The following is an 18,580-nucleotide window of genomic DNA, read 5'->3' as shown; positions in this document are numbered from 1 at the left end:
CTGCCTGTAAACCTGATATTAGCCTTTCCATATAATCTGTGGTCAGACAGTACTTGCTCTTTTTGCTACACAACATTGTTACTTTGGCAATTCTGTTAAATTGATAGACACATCTGTGTTCACAAGCAAATCAATAGCACAGTATGAGCTCATCTTAACTAATACTAAACTGTTATGTAATAATTTACAATGATTCTCAAAAAGGTGATTCTTTAAAAATGCTTTTTAGTTTCTAAATAATAAGGTAAGAATAAATTAACATAAAAAATTGATTGTATAGTTCATTTTTTTTAACTCTCACTTCAATTGCGAAAACAAAATAATATAGAAGTGTTGCATAAAATTAGTAGTTACATTAAATAATTACAATTAAGGAAAGTACAATGATTCTAGACAAAAGATCAAACAGAAACACTACTAAATCATCGAGCATAATCAAGTGATCAGAAGAACAATACAAACATTATTATATGAAAACACTCGAATTATTAGGTCTACCGGAAACATCTATCAGTTATGAAAAAAAATGATAGTTTTCACTATAGTTAACAATATTTCCAGTAAGATTTAATTTCAGTTCCTGCATAGGTCTCTGCACCAATATGATTGCAATTCACAAATTTCATTTTCAAAGAAGACCTATGGGATGCAAAAGACTCAAGTATGCTGTTCTGACATCTTCCGCATTTTTGAATTTTTTTTCCACGAAAAAAGTTTTATAAAAGTGGAAAAAGTGAAAATCGATGCGTGAGGGTTCTGGTGAGCATAATGAGAGACTGATAATGTCAAAACAGGAAGTATATCATACTGCATCATGACAATGTCTGACTACATGCAGGAGATTGGTTTCAACTTTTTAATTTGTTTGTCTTGTCATTATGTGGTTTTGTCTTTTTCTTATTATTCGACGTTTATTGTCAGTATATTGTCTCAACGATTTTTTATAAATTTATTACTTTGTTTACATGTTTTCATAACTTTATTTTAAGCTGCTTGAAGTTTTGTGCCTTTTATTTCAAAACATGTTTACTTTTACCTCTTCCTATCTTTATACTCAAGTGAAAAATAAATAATATAAAATAAAGAATTGTTTGGTGCAGAAAAGCCCCCAAGGGCTCTTGCACCTTTAAACCCAACCAACTGACCACATGCTCTCTTTTTGCAAGCTCGCCAGTACATCGCAGATCTAGTTCGGAAAATTCTTTCACAACCACCATACTCCAATTTTCGCTTATTCCCCTTTCAAACATATCTTTTGATGAGAAAAGTAAATTCAATGAAGACGACAAAACGCTCTACTTGAGTTCTTGCCTTCCAAAGACGAGGGTGTTAGGGGACTTCCATCAAAGGGTGGTCTACAAATGGTGTCACGCTATTTTCCAACACATCTCTCTCTGTTTCTCACCTTTCATACTCTATTACGTAGGCAGCTGGTACACCAAAAAAGTGGGGGGGTCAGAAAAAAGTACAGGTTTAGAGGTAGATTTAGAGGGCACAGGACACGGAAGCTGGTTTTTTTTTTTTTGTAGAATGGGGTTGTATTAAAGGCTTTTAACATTTGTGATTCTATGACCTCACAAAAAATGTAAAATATGGCCTCAAAAATCGGCACGGATGACCACTGCAGACTCCCCTTCCGGTTGAAAGTTCCATTTTTATGAAATAGGATGAGAAAAGTTAATTTATTTAGAATTTTCAGTTGTTACTTTGGTGGAAAAAAAAAATCAATCTAACTTATAAAAAATAATTTTTCCATTGATTATCAATTTTTAACTCTGAAAATTGGGCAAAAAAAAGGCAAGACCCCCCTTTACTTTTGAAGGTGAGGGGGCTGTTGTCCCTCTTGACCCATACGAGCCGTCTATGTTCTACTATATAACCATATTGTCATAAAAATGTTTTTTTTTTTTTTTTCAAATGAAATATGCAATGTCACACTTCTTGTTACCCCCCTCCCTCCCCATTGTCACAAATTCACAATTACACGCAGCTTCCCCCCCCCCCCATCAAAGAATAACATCATTTGACTGAAACCCCCAGGTTGGCAAAAGGACATAAGTAACAGTAAAAACTCTATTCTACAATAAAAATCATGAAAGGTGATAAAGCTGCATCATTTTATACCTCTTCACAAATTGACAGAATTTTTCTATAGACCAAATATTTTCCACACTTGACAATGAAATTGACATAAAAGTAATACAAAAAAAAAAAAGGTGAATTGAAAGGCAGCAAAATTTGCTTTGAATCAAACTAATTATAGTTAGTCTGCCAAAAAGGGACTGATTTCCGTTCAAATAAACAAACCATGAAGCAACTTGAACAAATTTAAGAACAATAACAAAGTATATGACAGTACAAAATAGAATGCTATGTAGAAAAATTATATACTTTTTACATATCACAGTAATTTAAGCACATTCTGTTCTTGCAGCAAGATTAGAGCCACATCATTTATTTTTACCCCCTGGATAATGTAAAAACACAGAAACTTGTGTTTTAAAGACTATGTGGGGTGCTGTGTGAGAAGTCAAGACATATTTCCATAATGCACGATAATTATCTTTAAATAGGAGCTGAGTCAAAACTCATATGTTAAAATTACTGTTTCGAAACATTGTCTTTTTATTGTAGAAATAGAAACTTTCGATAACTGGGGTAAATCCTGCAAAGCTGAAAATCGCCAAACTTGAAGCCATCTCCAGGTAAGAAAGTATTTTTAATTGCATCAATGCAAGCACCAAAGTGAGCAGCAAATTTGTATGCACCAATAGGGCAAAGGCCATTCATACAGATGAGCACCCCTACTCCCAAAAAAGAAATAAATAAAATGCAAACATATAATCTTGTGATCCAATAAAATACTAATAGCAAATAAGAAATAAAATGTTCAGTTAGGATGACATAAAAATTAATTATGTTAACCCTTTGCGGTTGGATAATCCCAGAATTACATGTTAAATGGACGAGACATCTCGTCAAGAACTGCAAGGTGGTTAATTACAGTCAATTAATTTCAAATAGAAAATTAAGGCAGTTCTGCTACTATTTACAACACAGTTCCAAATGGATACCAGCAAGACAGGACTGGGAAAAGAGCAGGGGTTGCTATACAATCAGAAGTTTCCAGCACATCAATGTTGTCATATTTGAGTGAGTATCGCTATATGTAATGTTTAGTGAAACTCACTAGAATAGCCAGCATTTTCTCCTGCAGGGGAAGGAAGGGTGTCATAATAAGTCAATACTTTTTTCTGGATGCAAGAGAGTTTGCTGATAACAATCATTACATATAACCATATTAAATTAATAGGATTGGCAATACAGTTTAAGGAGTTATAAGCTCTGTTTTTCTGGAGGATGATTTCAAGCTCCAACTCCCTTCCCTATGCAATGCACCTCGTGGGACACCCTCCCCCCTCAGTTATTGAAAGTCTCCCAATAAAGAGCTTCCACTGTCAAAGTGGAATTTAACCAAAATCAAAAATTATCCACCTTATCTCATATTTTCTTCTCACACAAGTTTAACATTTACATTTTACAGAGGAACATGTGACTTTTATATTAGAAAACGATTTTCTAACTGTTCACCAGCAAGAAATTAGTACCACAACAATCTCAAACAAGAATTAATTCTTTGGAGTGACGATCACAGATTTTTTTTTTTCAACAAATGATTTTAATAATTTGTCTTGAAGTTATTAAATTCATTTTTAAAAACTAAACAAAATTTTAGTAAAAAATATTGGTTTTGCTCTGCAAAAATATTCAAGCAATTATAAATGCTGTTGAAAGTAGCAACTTATCAGATAGAACATACCCCTAAAACATGTTATTGCAAACCAAGTTGTGTGTTGGTGAAAATTGTGATAATACAGGGTGAAAAAATGTATATAATTTTTTTTTTTAATCCCCATAAATCTGGGGAAATAATGGAAACACAAAAAAAAAAAAAAAAAAGGTTTGCAAGTCACATTGTTACACCACTTGGATTTTTTTAAGACAAGAAACGAAAACAAAAAATTTGCCTATAAATTGGGATGATATAACTGGCTTCAACAAAACATGCAACTCTGAATTTTTTTTTTTTTTAAATAAATTTACAACCAGTTATGTTGATAAGCTGTGGGTTCATTAGCAATACAAGTTCTTATAACTGTCTCATTTCTATCAACAAGTAAACTATCCTATATTCAACAGTTTCAGGAACCATATGCAGCACAAGATTTCACCAAAATTAGTTTTGATATAAAAATAGGTTAATGGGACACAAAATGGAAAATAAAGCACATCACACATAAAATGCAACTTAATTGAAAATCAATTCCAAAAACTTGATACTGCAGCACTTTTTGCTCTGTTTGTCTGTTACAGTAATAAACTAATTTCAAAAATTCTACAATTCGTAAATTTGGCACGATGAAACAATAGATAAAAATGCCCAAATTTGTAAATATCTGCATAAAAAGTACATAAACTTACATTTCAACTTTCCTGACAGGAGTTGCACTAAAATAACGTACCGAGAATATAACCTATGAAAATTTTCTTGCTGTGGAAAGTTTTGTTTTCGAATAGAATGTGTCGAAGCTCATCATCAAAAAACACACTGAGCATCAAATTTCATAAACGCTAATTGTAGAAAGAGCTAAAGCATTTAAACTACTGATATGAATTAACACGTAGTGGGAAAAAAATATAGACTTGACTCTAGAACGATAAAATAATTGAGCTGGTAAACAATCTAATCAAATGCAGTTTTAAATTATACTCAGTACATTTTACAAGAAATTCAAAACATCACACAAAACCTTATCAAATAGATTAAACTGCACGTTGATGAAGTTATTATGATTTACATCTGTATAGAAGAAAAATTATTTGTTTGTAGATATAATTGAGGAGAAAGCATTCAGGGTGAAGTATTATCACAACGTGCCTGCAGTTATTTAGTTGAAATCACAAAATGTCTGGAGAAACTTAAGCATGAAGTAGCAGTCAGGATAGAACTAATTCTCTTTTAGGCAAAAGTAAAACTATTGGTAACTTGGTGGTTAACAGTGTGTGATAAATACTACATACTATTTAATGTAAAGATATTTCAGAATGAAACTCTGACATCTTTTAGACTTATGTCAGCACAATACTGCCTCTTAATTGCTTTATTAAAAGATCAATTTCAGTAAGCAATTATTGTTTAGAAGAAGAATGCCACAGTACGAAGAAATGAAATTTTACATGCGAAGCGTTTGAAGTTTAACTCTTCAAAAAATTTGTTGTAAGAAAGGTAAATTTGCTGTGCTCTCCAGTGATTAATATTAGAACAAAAATCTACCATTATTTTCCCAAGAAGATATTGTCATTTGAAGCTCTTTAGGGAGAAAACATAACCAAAATTAAAAATTTCGTATTATGGCACTCTTTTTCCAAACAAGCCATATATTGACTCTGAAAAGTACTTTTGAGATACATTAATTAATTTCCCAGTAGGATATTTTAACATTGATAAACATTTTATACAATTAATTTATTAAATTGCTGCACTCAAACCAACAATTTTCCAAAATTAAGGTTCCGTCTACGAATAGTCCACAAAACAGCTGCCACTTTATTTTGTTGAATGAGATCATCTTTATTGTTCACTTTTGAAAAAAAAAAAAAAAACGGAAAGAGTTGGTATATATAGATATATATTTACAAAGACAACAACAATAAAACCTTTGCATTAAACAGTATAAGACAATAAAACTTTTATAAAGCATAAAACTGCCAAAATTAAGACATGTGGTTCAGGGCTACAAGAAACGTCTTTTTTCAATGCTAACAGTAGAACTTTTGTTGGATATATTTTCATCCATAAGCTCACATTTTCTGCAATAAAAAGAGGGTTCCATCTAACCCCCAAAACAAGAATTGTTTTGTAAATTTGTGCACTATTGATGTTATTCCATTGTTTTTTTTTTTTTTAAATATGATTACCAACTTTTAATAGTCGGGTTTTTTCTTCCTTTTTAAAGAAACCTCATTAGAAAGAGATAATTCTAATTAAAATCATAAAGAGTATTTTTCAAAGAGCAATTAAAGACTATGTTACTAGAAAATTTCCCCCCAACTTACAATTATGTAAATCCTATCTCCCTTAATAAATGTTTTCATCAAAAAAAAAAAAAAGAGCAACAATTTGATTTTTTTCTTCAAAAGAATTTGTTGAGGAACATAACTTCAAACATATGAAACTATCGCTCAGCATTAGCTTTGTGGTATACGACTTCTCAGAAATTCCAGCAGTGCAATTGTTCCTTTCAACAAAATAGCTGGTCGAGGATTCCTAAACAAGTTCCCATCAAGTAGCAAAGACCTAAAAATAAAATAAATAAATGTACGGATATTGGTCATTTTCGGCATACACCTAAAAAATAATGCATAGCTTTCAAACAAAAGATTAATTTTAAGAAAAAACACTGACATACAGTTTGACCACGGATTAGATGGAAAGGAAAGTCTGGTTTACAGGCAAAAATGGATGCATCTATTAGTTTTCAGGGACATAAGCTTTTGCAGATGTATGTTATTCGAAAATAAGCAGAGCGACTGGGGGCTTTCAAAAAGTAAGTTACACTCGAACAATTTAGGTCAAAAAACACTTTATTGAGAAGTGTGCAACAATACAATATGACACAGACACCATCACTCTATTTTACTACAAAATCTCCCAGTTGCTGCAGATATTCATCGAACTGTAGCACTAATCGTTCAATGCCGAAAATAGAAACTCGCTCCCTGGTCCTTGAGCCAGCTTAGAACAGCTGTCTGAACCTGGTGACCTCTGGTAAATTCTCTTCCACCCAAATGTTCTTTGAGTTTGCCGAACCCGTGTAAGTCGCAGGGCGCCAGATCGGGACTGTAGGGTGGATGCTGCCAGACCTTCCATCCAAAACTGTGAAGCAAATCCTGTATTGTGCGCACCTTGTGAGCAGTGGCGTACCAAGACGAATGGGGGCCAGGGGCGCTATTCGAAATGGGAGCCTATCTGGTATTGAAACTGAAGTTTCTCAAACTATGTGTACATACCATATATTACAGTAATTACTTTAAGTGGTACATTTTTACATATTTCAGGTAGTGTTGGTTTGATTTCGGACACTATTGTAAATACCACAGTAAAACACATGGTTTTAAGTGAAATTAAGTAAATACTATATTTTTAATAAAATTTTGCTCTGTCAGAAAATATCAAAAACAGAAAAAAGTCTAAAAATTATATTATATCTTAAAAATTTATTGCATCTGAACATCCAAGTATATATTTAAAAACATATAAAACAAATTAAAGCAGCTAATTCTAATCTAGTTGTATAGAAGTTGCAATTCTTCATTACAAAATTCAATTAGTACTCATGAATTGAAATATTTTTTAAAAATATTAGTAACTACATTTTACTGACCTTTTATGCATGTGTAGAAATGAGGGCATTCAAAATATAGAACCGATTTCTAAAGCGGAGAGAGTAATTTCCCCCGATTATCGGACAAAGCGCTAGGAACTATTTCTTTCGCTTGGCTGCAGCTCATTTCTCCATAGTCAAGTAAGCTTGCAATTGAGTATAGAATGGATGGCAGGAGGTATTATGCAGTCAAGGTCAAAAGTCCCGAAGGATTGACCAATTAAACAGTTTTATGCTGTCGATAGAGGCATAGCAAAAAGGAAGTCCCCTTTGCTTGAGTCAGAAGGGGTCCGTCCGATTTGCTCTTAAAAGTTATAGCTTCGGGCAGGAGACGAAACTTAAAACCACAGAAGTGCAGCTGGTAAAAAAAAAATTATCTGGCTGATTCTTCCAATGCCACAAAGGATAGACAACTGCTAATTTATGAATGGATTTTCTTGGTTATATGTTTGAATTTGGTTTCAAGAATAGTGTATGAATTAAGACTAGACCGTCGTAGTCTTAATACACAAAACAAAACATAAAACAGATATTTTAGCTGTATACTGTAATGACTAAAAATTATAAACGTGCATCTGTTATGCATTTGTTTTTAATTAATTGTTTGAAAAAAGAAATGCATAAAACTTTGCTGAAAGCACTTAACAAAATAAAAGCAAACGATTTTTATAGATTTGGTTAATTTAAAAATTTGGAGCCCCCATTAAATTTGTGACCCAAGCGCTCATGTGCCTTTGTACACTAGGACGGGTCACTGAAAAAAAAGTCATATTTAACAAAATTTATGGTATATACTCTCATATATAGGCAACTAATTAATATTTCTAATCATGATGTATATGACAGGTCTATTGGAAAAAAATAAGATACAATTTCGGGGCCTATGTCAAAGCGGGGCCTGTGGGACATAATTTGCCCTCTCTTTGTTTAGGCAAGAGGCACTGAGACAATATTCACTCTACATAAAAAGACAACTTTTTATTTATCTAAACCATGACATAAGGCAGGTCTGGCGAAAAAGAAAATGAATTAAAATGTTGGGGCCTGTGTCAAAGCGGGGCCTGGGTATCATAAACCCTCCATTGATCCCGAAGAGGAGTCACTGTGAACAAATATTTGTTCTTAAAAAAAATTATGATTTATTAAGTCAACTTGTTTAAGCATTCAAAACAAGATCCAAGATATGCGACAATATTGGTGAAAACCAAAAATTGAAAATTAGGGGCCTATGTCAAAGCAGGGCCTGGGGCGGACCGCCCCCTCTGCCCCCCCCCCCTTCGGTACGCCACTGCTTGTGAGGTCTTGCATTGTCGTGCAAGAGGATAACACGATAAATCTCTGTACTTGTTAAACGTTTTGCCCACAAAAAACGTACTGTTCCGCGAACTTCAACATTGTAGTACGTTTCCAGTTGCCGTGCCATTTTTTTCTCGTACTACACAGCAACAATTCAAACTATCCGAATGAAATTGTTGCAGTTGGGCTGTGGAACTAAAGTATCATCTGCGCACATTTCCTTCTTGTTACAGATGCTGAAATCTATGGGGAAACAAGTGTAACTTACTTTTTGAATGCCCTAAATACATTGAAATCAGTGGAACACACACACATCAAATTTTTACTTTTCCCCCTCATTAAGATAAACTTCTCTTAAATGAATGTTTACCTACTCCATATAATCCGTGGGCTGGGCAGAGTGAACAGCAACACACATCTTTCTTGAAAAAGGTTTTTGAGCAACGAATTAATAAAACATTCTTAATGACCCGATTGAGCATTCTTAATTTTAAACTTTTTTCCTTTGATAACTTTCTGAAGCCTTTTCTTCAGCACATATCTCACACAAAGTTTAAATTACTAAGTTATGAAAAGGCTGATCACGTTGTCAGAAAAGGATCCTTATTGCTGTCTCGGGGCCAGCAATAGGGATTCCAAAGAATCTTATTAGCACTTCTGCTTTTGGTTTTAAGGAAAAACAGCATCCAAACTGGCATAATATGGGTAAGTAACATCAGGCTAAGGAGCTTAATCCAGTTTGCCTTAGTATTAGGGCAAAGGCTTAATAAAAATAGTATTAGGAAGGCAATTGGACTTTTTATGATCACTGTACCTTAAAACGGCATCTTGCTATCATGGGTGTTGCCTAAGCCTTTTTACCATGTGCATATGACATACTGTACAGAACAGTGGTGCCATTGGATCTTGGAAAAGTAGAGAAGCTATGGTAGTGTCCTTTAAACAGGACTAGAAAAACAGATTTCTTTTTTACAAACGAAAATCTTGATAAATTACGACAAAATAATGATAAAATAAAAAATCTGAAACAAAACGAGAGAAATTGACACTTAAACGTAAAACTGGAAGAGATGGACAGAGAACGGGAGTCTCTCGTGAAAAACGTGAGAATTGGCAGGTCTGCTTATATCACTTCTTTAAATGAAATCTTTTTTTTTTGTCCCATTTCTATCAATGTTCTAAGTGACCCTGAATGACAGAATTGAAATATGAAATTCCTTCAAATGGCTTTTTAAATAACTATTTCTTGATTTGGATAGCTATATACCAGGGGTTTTCAAACTTTTCCGACTCATAGCACACTTTGAAGAATTAGAATTTTCTTACGGCACCCTAGTCCATTTTTATTTTTGAGATTAGTGCATTAGTGTGCCAAATAAGATTACCTTAAGGTTCAAAAGCTAATATCTTGCTTCTTGATAATTGAACAGCTGCAGCCTCTGCTATTCATTGGATGACTCATAAAAACACAGAAAAAATATAAAACCAAGTGAAAATTTTAGTTTCAGTTATCTTTTTCAGCAGTTTTAGTACAGAAAAGTGGTTTGATCTTATTAGGCACATCAACCCTTATTATAAAGAAAATTCCGAGCAAAGATTACCTCAAGAAGAATTAAAAACAAAAACGCCAAAAAGTACTCTCAAGCGAAAACAAATTGAAAGTCTTTGATGGCAATAAATATATACACTAAACCACATTTGATAACATCAAAAACATTACCAAAAACTTCATGTTGACTTCGTGTAAAGTAAAATGAACAATCGTCATATTCAGGGCAACTGATTAATTTGTTTATTTTCTGTACGTTTGTCACTCATGCATACAACTCATGCATATATTAGCAGCAAATGCAGCACATGATCATATCCTTCACTGATACACCAGTATCATATTATAAGGACACCGGAGTGCTAAGAAGGCTAACTACGATCTTAATGGCCCATATTATTTTTTGTTGTGAAATAGTGAACTACATAAATTAGGCTACAAGAACAATAATTAACTCTTTTTCATACGACAGTAACCTACAGTGAAAAAATGTAGAAGCAAAACATACAGCAAAATGAGATCAGGAAGTTTTTACATCACCCTCCTGAAAAACTTTTGACACACTTTTGCCTGGTTATTAAAAATTGCTTGTTGATAATGCTTTATCATGAGTTAGGCTTCCTAAACACGATGAAGTCACAATCTAACGAATTTTTACCATGCGAACAGTAAAAAAATGGGGGATGGCCTCATTGGTCTGTATGACCTTATTTGGAAAACCTACCCAACATATATATTGGACACTTCGCAGCACCCCTCGCCTCTTCTTACGGTACCCCAGGGTGCCTCAGCATCCAGATTGAGAACCCCTACTACATGCAACACTTTAGGCATTTGCTTCCAGTTTTTATTCGAATAGATGAAACGACACTATTAATTATTTGGTGGGGCAATTACAAATAGAAAAAATTGTGAATCTAGGTTATCCAGAATGACTGTACTTAAACTTCATTAAAAACAAAGAGCAACTTTACCTTAATTGGATCATATTACCAAGCTCCGGTGGCACATTTTTTATGCTGTTATTGTGCAAATCTAATGATGCTAGCATGGGTAGCTGAGATAGCCCCGAAACATCAATATCTTCTATTTGGTTATCGGATGCAAGAATAATTTCTAGTCGTTTCAATGCATATAAGGATGGAGGAAGTACACGAAACCTTTAAAGCAAAATGAAATCATTAAAGAGAAATCTAAGAAATCAAACTAATCACAATGATTTCAGAGGATAATTTTAAATAATATCAATGTTTCACACAAAACTGAGTTTCAAGACATTAGTTCTTTGATGAACCAATATTTGAAAACATAAAATGTCCCACTATTTAATTGGTATGCAAATAAGTCATGACTTGGCAATATACCCGTATATGAACATGTTACAAACCTTGCTATTACTTAATGAGTCATATCTATTTTGTTTTAAATTTAAAAATAAAACTACTATCTAATATTATACTTATAAATTAATCATTAATAAAGATAGTAAAACTGTTGGTTTTAATTAATTTAACTAACATGGGAACAGCTTACAAAGCACTATTATGGACCTACATTTTTACACATGTTTTAATCAGTTTGAGTTGATTTAAGGGAAAGACATGACATTTAATTTCTGGAATAGTTGAACTACTGTAGGAATTATTCATATTCTAGGTTTAACCAGTGATTTTCAATTGGTTCCACTTGGAGCAGGTGAAAAACTATAAGGGGTACAAGGATAACCACTATACAGTTAACAAAACTATATGGATAATACTAGATTTTTATTGCGTTATTTAATAAGACCTTTATCACCTTCATTTTCTCACACTAACTCATTCTCATTTAGAACTACGAAAGCACATTTGAACATTTTACATCCTCAACTATTTGGGGATATGATTTCATTTAGTAGGGAGGGATTTGGATGCTATATAGGAGCAATTACCAAACTAATGCAAAGTAAGAATAATATAGGAAGTCCTGGATTAAGACCCACACTAAAATTTATTCCAATCTTTCTTAGAAAAAACATGCGGATGATATTACAATGATACAATACTCACTCTTAAAACCTCTAGAGGACCATTCCACGGAAAAGTCATTTTGACCCGCACGTGACAGCTCATATATTTACTTCATTATCTTCATATAAATAATAGCTGATGATCGACCCGCGTGTTTGAGTAACTCATGCCACAGTATGATAATTTGATATTTTTCGGTAATATTTGACATGCAGGGAAAGGCTTTCATTTGACATGGCTGAACTGGATCTGGTAACTTAACTGTTTTACTGGTAAGACTGTCATTTCAGGGGAATGAATAAACAAAAAAGTGGTTGAAAATTAACGCTATCCACAGAAGTTTAGGGTTAATCCACTGAAATTAGGATTAAAATTTCAACAATCAAAATATCACCAAACAGGCAATTGTTCCGTTCAAATGTAGGCGAAGAGAAGCAATTTTCACCTGTCATACCTTGACGGGCGACTTTCAAGTTAAAAATAATAATTTAAGAGGATAATAAACAAAATTTGTTGCTTAAGAAGTCACAATCAGATGTGTGAATCCTTAAGCAAAAGATTTGTTCATTGGCCTATAAAATTACTTTTTAACAATATACATGAGTTGTCATGTGCGGGACAAAATGGCAGCTTTTTAGTGGAATGGTCCTTGATCAGCTTTCTAGAGATTGAGAAATTATTCTGTAAAAGCTACCTTAACTATGAGTTACATGGAGAAACAAAACAAAAAAATATATATATATAGACAAAAATTATTGATTAATAAGTTTTAATTTTTTAATAAAATATTTTTTAAAAATGTTTTTGTTGCATTTCCTCAGATAATAGCACTACCTCGGATAATAGGTATACATAAATATTAGACTTAAGAATGGAATTTGAACTGCTTTGGGTAAATTACAACACAAAGTACAAAACACTTTCACAGATAATTAATAATATACATTTTTAGTAACAATGTCTAAACAATGAAATTTTAGCAGAAAAACTTACTTATTGAAGCATATATTGATTTCTCTGAGGTTGACTAAGCTTGAGATCTCACTTGGTAAGCTTTGAAGTTGGTTGTTTCTGAAACACAATAATGCAAATGATGGTTTTCAACTCAATTGATTAAATAATAGTTAATGAAGAAATATGTTCAACTTGCGTCGGGGTTAGGTTTTCGACCTCTAAAAGTAAGGGGCAGAAACTGGTCTAAACTATCAATAGGACTTCAGTTTCAAAATTTGCTGGTGAGCAAAAGCTTGCTGAAAAACATGTGAACTGTAAACTAGCAACACTTGTCATGATTTATGAGAAATTTTAATTATTATATGAGTGATTAACAGGAAAATAATTTTAGTAAATAAAAATCAAGTAAAATGATAGCTTTTAAATTTCAGAGAGTTAATTCAATGCATACCCAAAACAATTTTGTATTTTTAAAAAATACATTTATAAAATCAAGTTAGCATACATTTTTGATGTAATTAATACCTGTTAATCAAATTTATATGCTCTGAAATGAACTTTTTTTTTTTTTCTTCTCCTTTTTTTTTTTTTTAAATGTTTAACTCAACATGCTTATAATTATTAATATGTTATACATAACATGTTCAGTATAAAACATTAATTTGAATTTAATAATAGGTTACACATATAATTACACTTATCTATTCATATTCATACCAATTTGAATACTGATAAAAATTCAAAATGAATATTTATCTTGAAAGCAAGCAAGAGGTTGGTTGGATCTATTGAGTTTATTGGGGCAAGAGCCTGAGTAAGCTATACTGCCCAAAAGGATTGTCGAAGAGTGGCAAGAAGAGCCAAAAAAATGATTTTTATCGAGGAGCAAAGGACATAAAACTTCTAGAATTTTGAAAAATTTGACAAAATAAACACATAAACAAAGTTTTACATTTTGAATAACGAACTGAAAGGAATAACTGAGAAACAATTTTGAGCAATATAAAAGATGTAAACAACAAGACAAAGACAAGACAAAAACAAGGACATAGAGACGAACACTAAGTTAAGGAAATAAAGGAGAGGAGAAGTAAATATTCAGCTGCTGAATACTTAGACACTTAATTTTAAAATTTTGTAATTTCAACACACTATTCCCTGGTAATTGGCTAAACCAAATATAAGTTAATTAGCCAAGTATTAAACTAAACTAAATTATTTTAAAATCTCATTATGTTTTAGTGAGTGGAGGGAGGACTTTTTCTCCATGTTTTTTAAATGCCTCTTTTTTCCTTTCAGCTATGTAATTCTGTTATTCTAATCTTATACCAAAAACCCAGCATACTGGAAAAAAGTGAGGTTGACCAGAATGCTGGAAAATTCAAGGTTTATTTTGCAACAAATTTATTAGAAAGGTAAAATTGTGTATTGCATATAATATGTGCTTGTTATTTATGGTAGGTGATTAATAATGGGTTTGATTATATGCCAATAAAAAGATCAATCCAGAACCAATCATTGTTACTGCAATTCATTTATAATTTTTTTAAATAAATTATTTTCGGCTCCTTTTAAAAAGGTAAGTTAGGGGCGGTAACTTACTGTTTAAATGTTTGCCTAGTTTTAATTTTTTATAAAATTATTCGTTATTGAATAATATTTTTCTTGTTAAAATAACAAATGACACTGCTACTGTTTGCCTCTGAGAAGTTGATCTATGGCCTTGAGCAAGTCTATTTCTTTCGAGGGAGAGCTATCAGCAAGAAGAGGAACTGTTTGGCGCAGGGTTGGGCTACCATTGCAACCCTCTTATTGGCAAGAAAATCCTGTATCGCTTGCTACTTCTTACCTGAAGAGTAATATTGTTCGCCAAATGGGCAATACACTGCCAACTAAATCCGCAAGTTCTTAAGCCGTTTTTCCTCACCCCTATTTCAACTAATGGTCGTTTAATCGGTCGGGCAGTGGAGCTCAACTTGCCAGAGGTGGACAGTAGTTAATATTTTTACAAAATTAAACTGTTTATTAATACTGTACTAATAAGATATGTATAGAACTTATATTACTTTTTAAGCTGAACATATATTTTTTACATTATTTTTTTTCCTAGCCTCGATTTTTCCGGCATGCCGGAAAGGACCAAGCAAGTGTTATTGAAAATCTGGCGATCCCCAAATTTTGCAGCACGCCAGCTAATGTGGGGTAATGCAGATCAAGGGGGATCAATGCCACAGGGCTCATGACCCTCCTCCCTTAAGGTAACCAAAGATAATTTAACTTTTTTTAATAGAGATATCCCAGATCCCCTACTTATGTCTTAACATTACATTTATGACCTCCTCCCCCTTTCAACCCTTCCAATTAGCACCCTCATATTTTAATCATGCAAAATACAATGCTGGATGTAACTAAATTTCACCTTAACCTGTCATTTGCTTGGAGCATAATAGTATTTAAAACGAGGCTCTGTATTCACCTAATTTACCTAACCGATCACTTAATATAGCATTTTCTTTTCAGCATATTTAGACACTACACTGCATCAATAAAAAAACAAACTCAACTTGTTAGCTTAATTTCATACTAGAAGATTTTAACCTCAAGATTTTTGAAGCAACAACCATAGTTTAAGCTGTCAAAACTGCATTTTATAATCTGGGAAATAGCAACCCATCAGATTAATTCATGCAAAAATGAAAAAAAAAAACTGATTTTCATTTAAGATGTTATTCTACATTTGATGTAATGACCATAAATGCAGTGTATTGGAACCAGATGCATAGACTTTTTTTGGTACCAATTTAAAATTTTGTATTTATCTAGTACCAATTAAACAAAATTTGTTAACCTCTATTGTGCAATAAACAATAAATAAAATGCATTCAACAAATCTTACAGAAAAATAATTTTAAGATACCTTAAATCTAAAAACTGCAAATTTGCTGCAGATCCAATGAAGCTTGGAACAGATGACAATCTGTTGTGCCCCAAGTTGAGCTCAGTAATTTTAGGCAAGATCATACTAAAACTTAAGCAAGAAAAGTTTACAATCTACATACTTATATACTATCATAACGGCACAATAACTGTAACTATATACTTCATTGAAAACACTTAGAATGCTTTACTGTTCTAAAACACTGTAATGCAGACTTTGAACATTTTTATTAAGAGATAGGTAAGTTTGTAAACAGTATGTGATACAAATCAGTAGCACACACAGGAATTTTTCAAGGAACGGGTCTGGACCATTCTCGTATCATACCACTCCAACGCGCCGACAAACATTCTTTTGATTTTTATCGATTGTCGGGAACAAAAAACATTTGAAGAATAAATTATTGAAAATAAATTAGCATGTATTGAATAATAAAAAATACTTAATTCATTTACCAGATAACCCAATTTTACAATATAATTTTAAAATCATATTTTACAACTAAAAATGTAAATGGAGGAGCGGGTCTAGAGTCTGAACTCGACCATTTTCGTATCACACCTCTCCAACACGCCAACAAATATTTTTTTTCATTTTATCAATTGCCAGGAATAAAAAATATTTGAAAAATAAATTATTTAATAAATATATTAGCAATAATAAATTAACAAAAAATATTTAATTCAATCATCAGAAAACTCCATTTCACAACATAATTTTAAAATCATATTTTACAATTAAAAATGTAAATTGAATAACGCTACATCGAAAAAATATCCACATTACATAGTCATTTAATCATGAAATACGACCAAGTAATGAGGGAACTTACGAACTTACACATATAAGTTAATGGTAAATGGGCTTTACTTTTCCAACAAGTGGTTGGGATTTTTTGTTTTCTAGATGAAGCCAAAAACGGGATAAGTATCCTGGAAAGTAGATTTCAAGAAGCAGTCTGAAATTATGTCTGTCAAACATCCATATTCACATGACAAAAGGCTGCATAGTTTCGTCGAAGCGGAAAGCTGTTCAACCACCTATGCATGATCTTTCGACATTGTATCTGGAGTTGTCCGGAAGTAGAGCTAAAAGGACCACTCCATACTTCAAAGGAGAAAATACTGGTTCTCAAATGCAAAAACATTATCTAAATATCATTTAATGCTTTTTTACATTTTTTCCTCTCAAAGTTCGCTGTGGATCCCTTACTAAGGGTCCACGAACCCCAGTTTAGGAAGCCCTGATTTAACTGATTTCCTTGATTACACTATTGGTGTGGTTTCTTGGTTAATATAAAATGCTACTTTTTACAGTATATTTAATCAAGTAAAACTAAATTTTATTTTAGTTTATTGTACATGCAGCACTTCCACTTTTTCAAATTCTATTTAAAAACTAAAGTATACAGACATTGAAGACAAAGAATACTTACTAATCTGGAACTTCAGATAGGTTATTTTTACTCAAATCTACTGAAGTTACACCAGCTTCAGAGGCTGTTTCTATCACTTGCCTTTGGATTGTATTCATACTTTTATTGCTATAATGAATTTTAAAAATAAACACTTTAATAATAATATAAATAATTTTCGATCTTTTTCAAAAAATGCATTTGAGAAAATGTCAACAATGTCTGTTGTGAAAAAAAAAAAAAAAAAAAAAAAAAAAGAAGAAGAAGAAGAAGAAGAAAAAAAACATTGTTGAGAGCTTGCCTAAACTTCCAGTCTTCTTGAAAAGAGAGCTCAATCCTTACAACATTGTAACTTAAAATTGTATTCATCAATAACTTTTTTTAAATTGCTAAACTCTCTAGCAATAAGACAAATCTCTTAAGTGTTCAATCAAAATAATTGACATGAATTTGCTTCCAAATCCACTATGGTAAATTAAAACAAATCTCACAGTAGGTCAGAGCAGAGCTAAATTTTAATATTCAGGAGAAAGAGATTTGATGGTGACCCAAACGTGACTGCCTGTGTTTCGCCAAAACCTTGTGCTCGCTCTGGTTCCAAATGTTGGCAAGCTTGGCCATTTTGTGAGATGACTCGACAAATTTGAATGCCAGTGTACAACAAATTAAAGAAGTCAAATCATAAACTGTGTATAAACAAATCCACATAAAGTGAGGGTCTACTGCAGATTAATACATGAAGGAGACATCTAAATGACATTCAACTTTATTTTGAATCAAAGTAAAGCAAACAAAGTGCTGACATAATAGTAGTTTAATGTTAATGAAGTAATTTAGTGGCAACAAATGACATTAATAGAAAAAGTTCAAATATAATCGAATTTACGTAACATATTCACTCAATTATTTCAATAGCAAAGACAGTCTTTTGTCTTTCTACATTACTTAAAAGAACGTTTTCAATCTCATTCAAAT

The 18,580-nt window shown here is 32.3% G+C and overlaps 1 protein-coding gene across 1 annotated transcript in view; it reads right to left on the bottom strand.

Moving 5' to 3' along the window:
* Window positions 1–6,249: 6,249 nt before the first annotated feature.
* LOC129229847 (leucine-rich repeat-containing protein 40-like) overlaps window positions 6,250–18,580 on the bottom strand; it is a 70,355-nt gene continuing 58,024 nt past the window's right edge. Inside the window, 5 exon segments of the mRNA XM_054864222.1 lie at window positions 6,250–6,358; window positions 11,265–11,450; window positions 13,293–13,370; window positions 16,171–16,281; window positions 17,627–17,734. Of these exon segments, the coding sequence (XP_054720197.1) occupies window positions 6,250–6,358; window positions 11,265–11,450; window positions 13,293–13,370; window positions 16,171–16,281; window positions 17,627–17,734 (592 nt within the window).

The sequence above is a fragment of the Uloborus diversus genome, chromosome 9 (genome assembly GCF_026930045.1).
Source record: "Uloborus diversus isolate 005 chromosome 9, Udiv.v.3.1, whole genome shotgun sequence".
Classification (NCBI taxonomy): domain Eukaryota; kingdom Metazoa; phylum Arthropoda; class Arachnida; order Araneae; family Uloboridae; genus Uloborus; species Uloborus diversus.
Note: the sequence above shows the minus strand (reverse complement) of the source record. Positions and strands in the feature narration are given on the sequence as shown.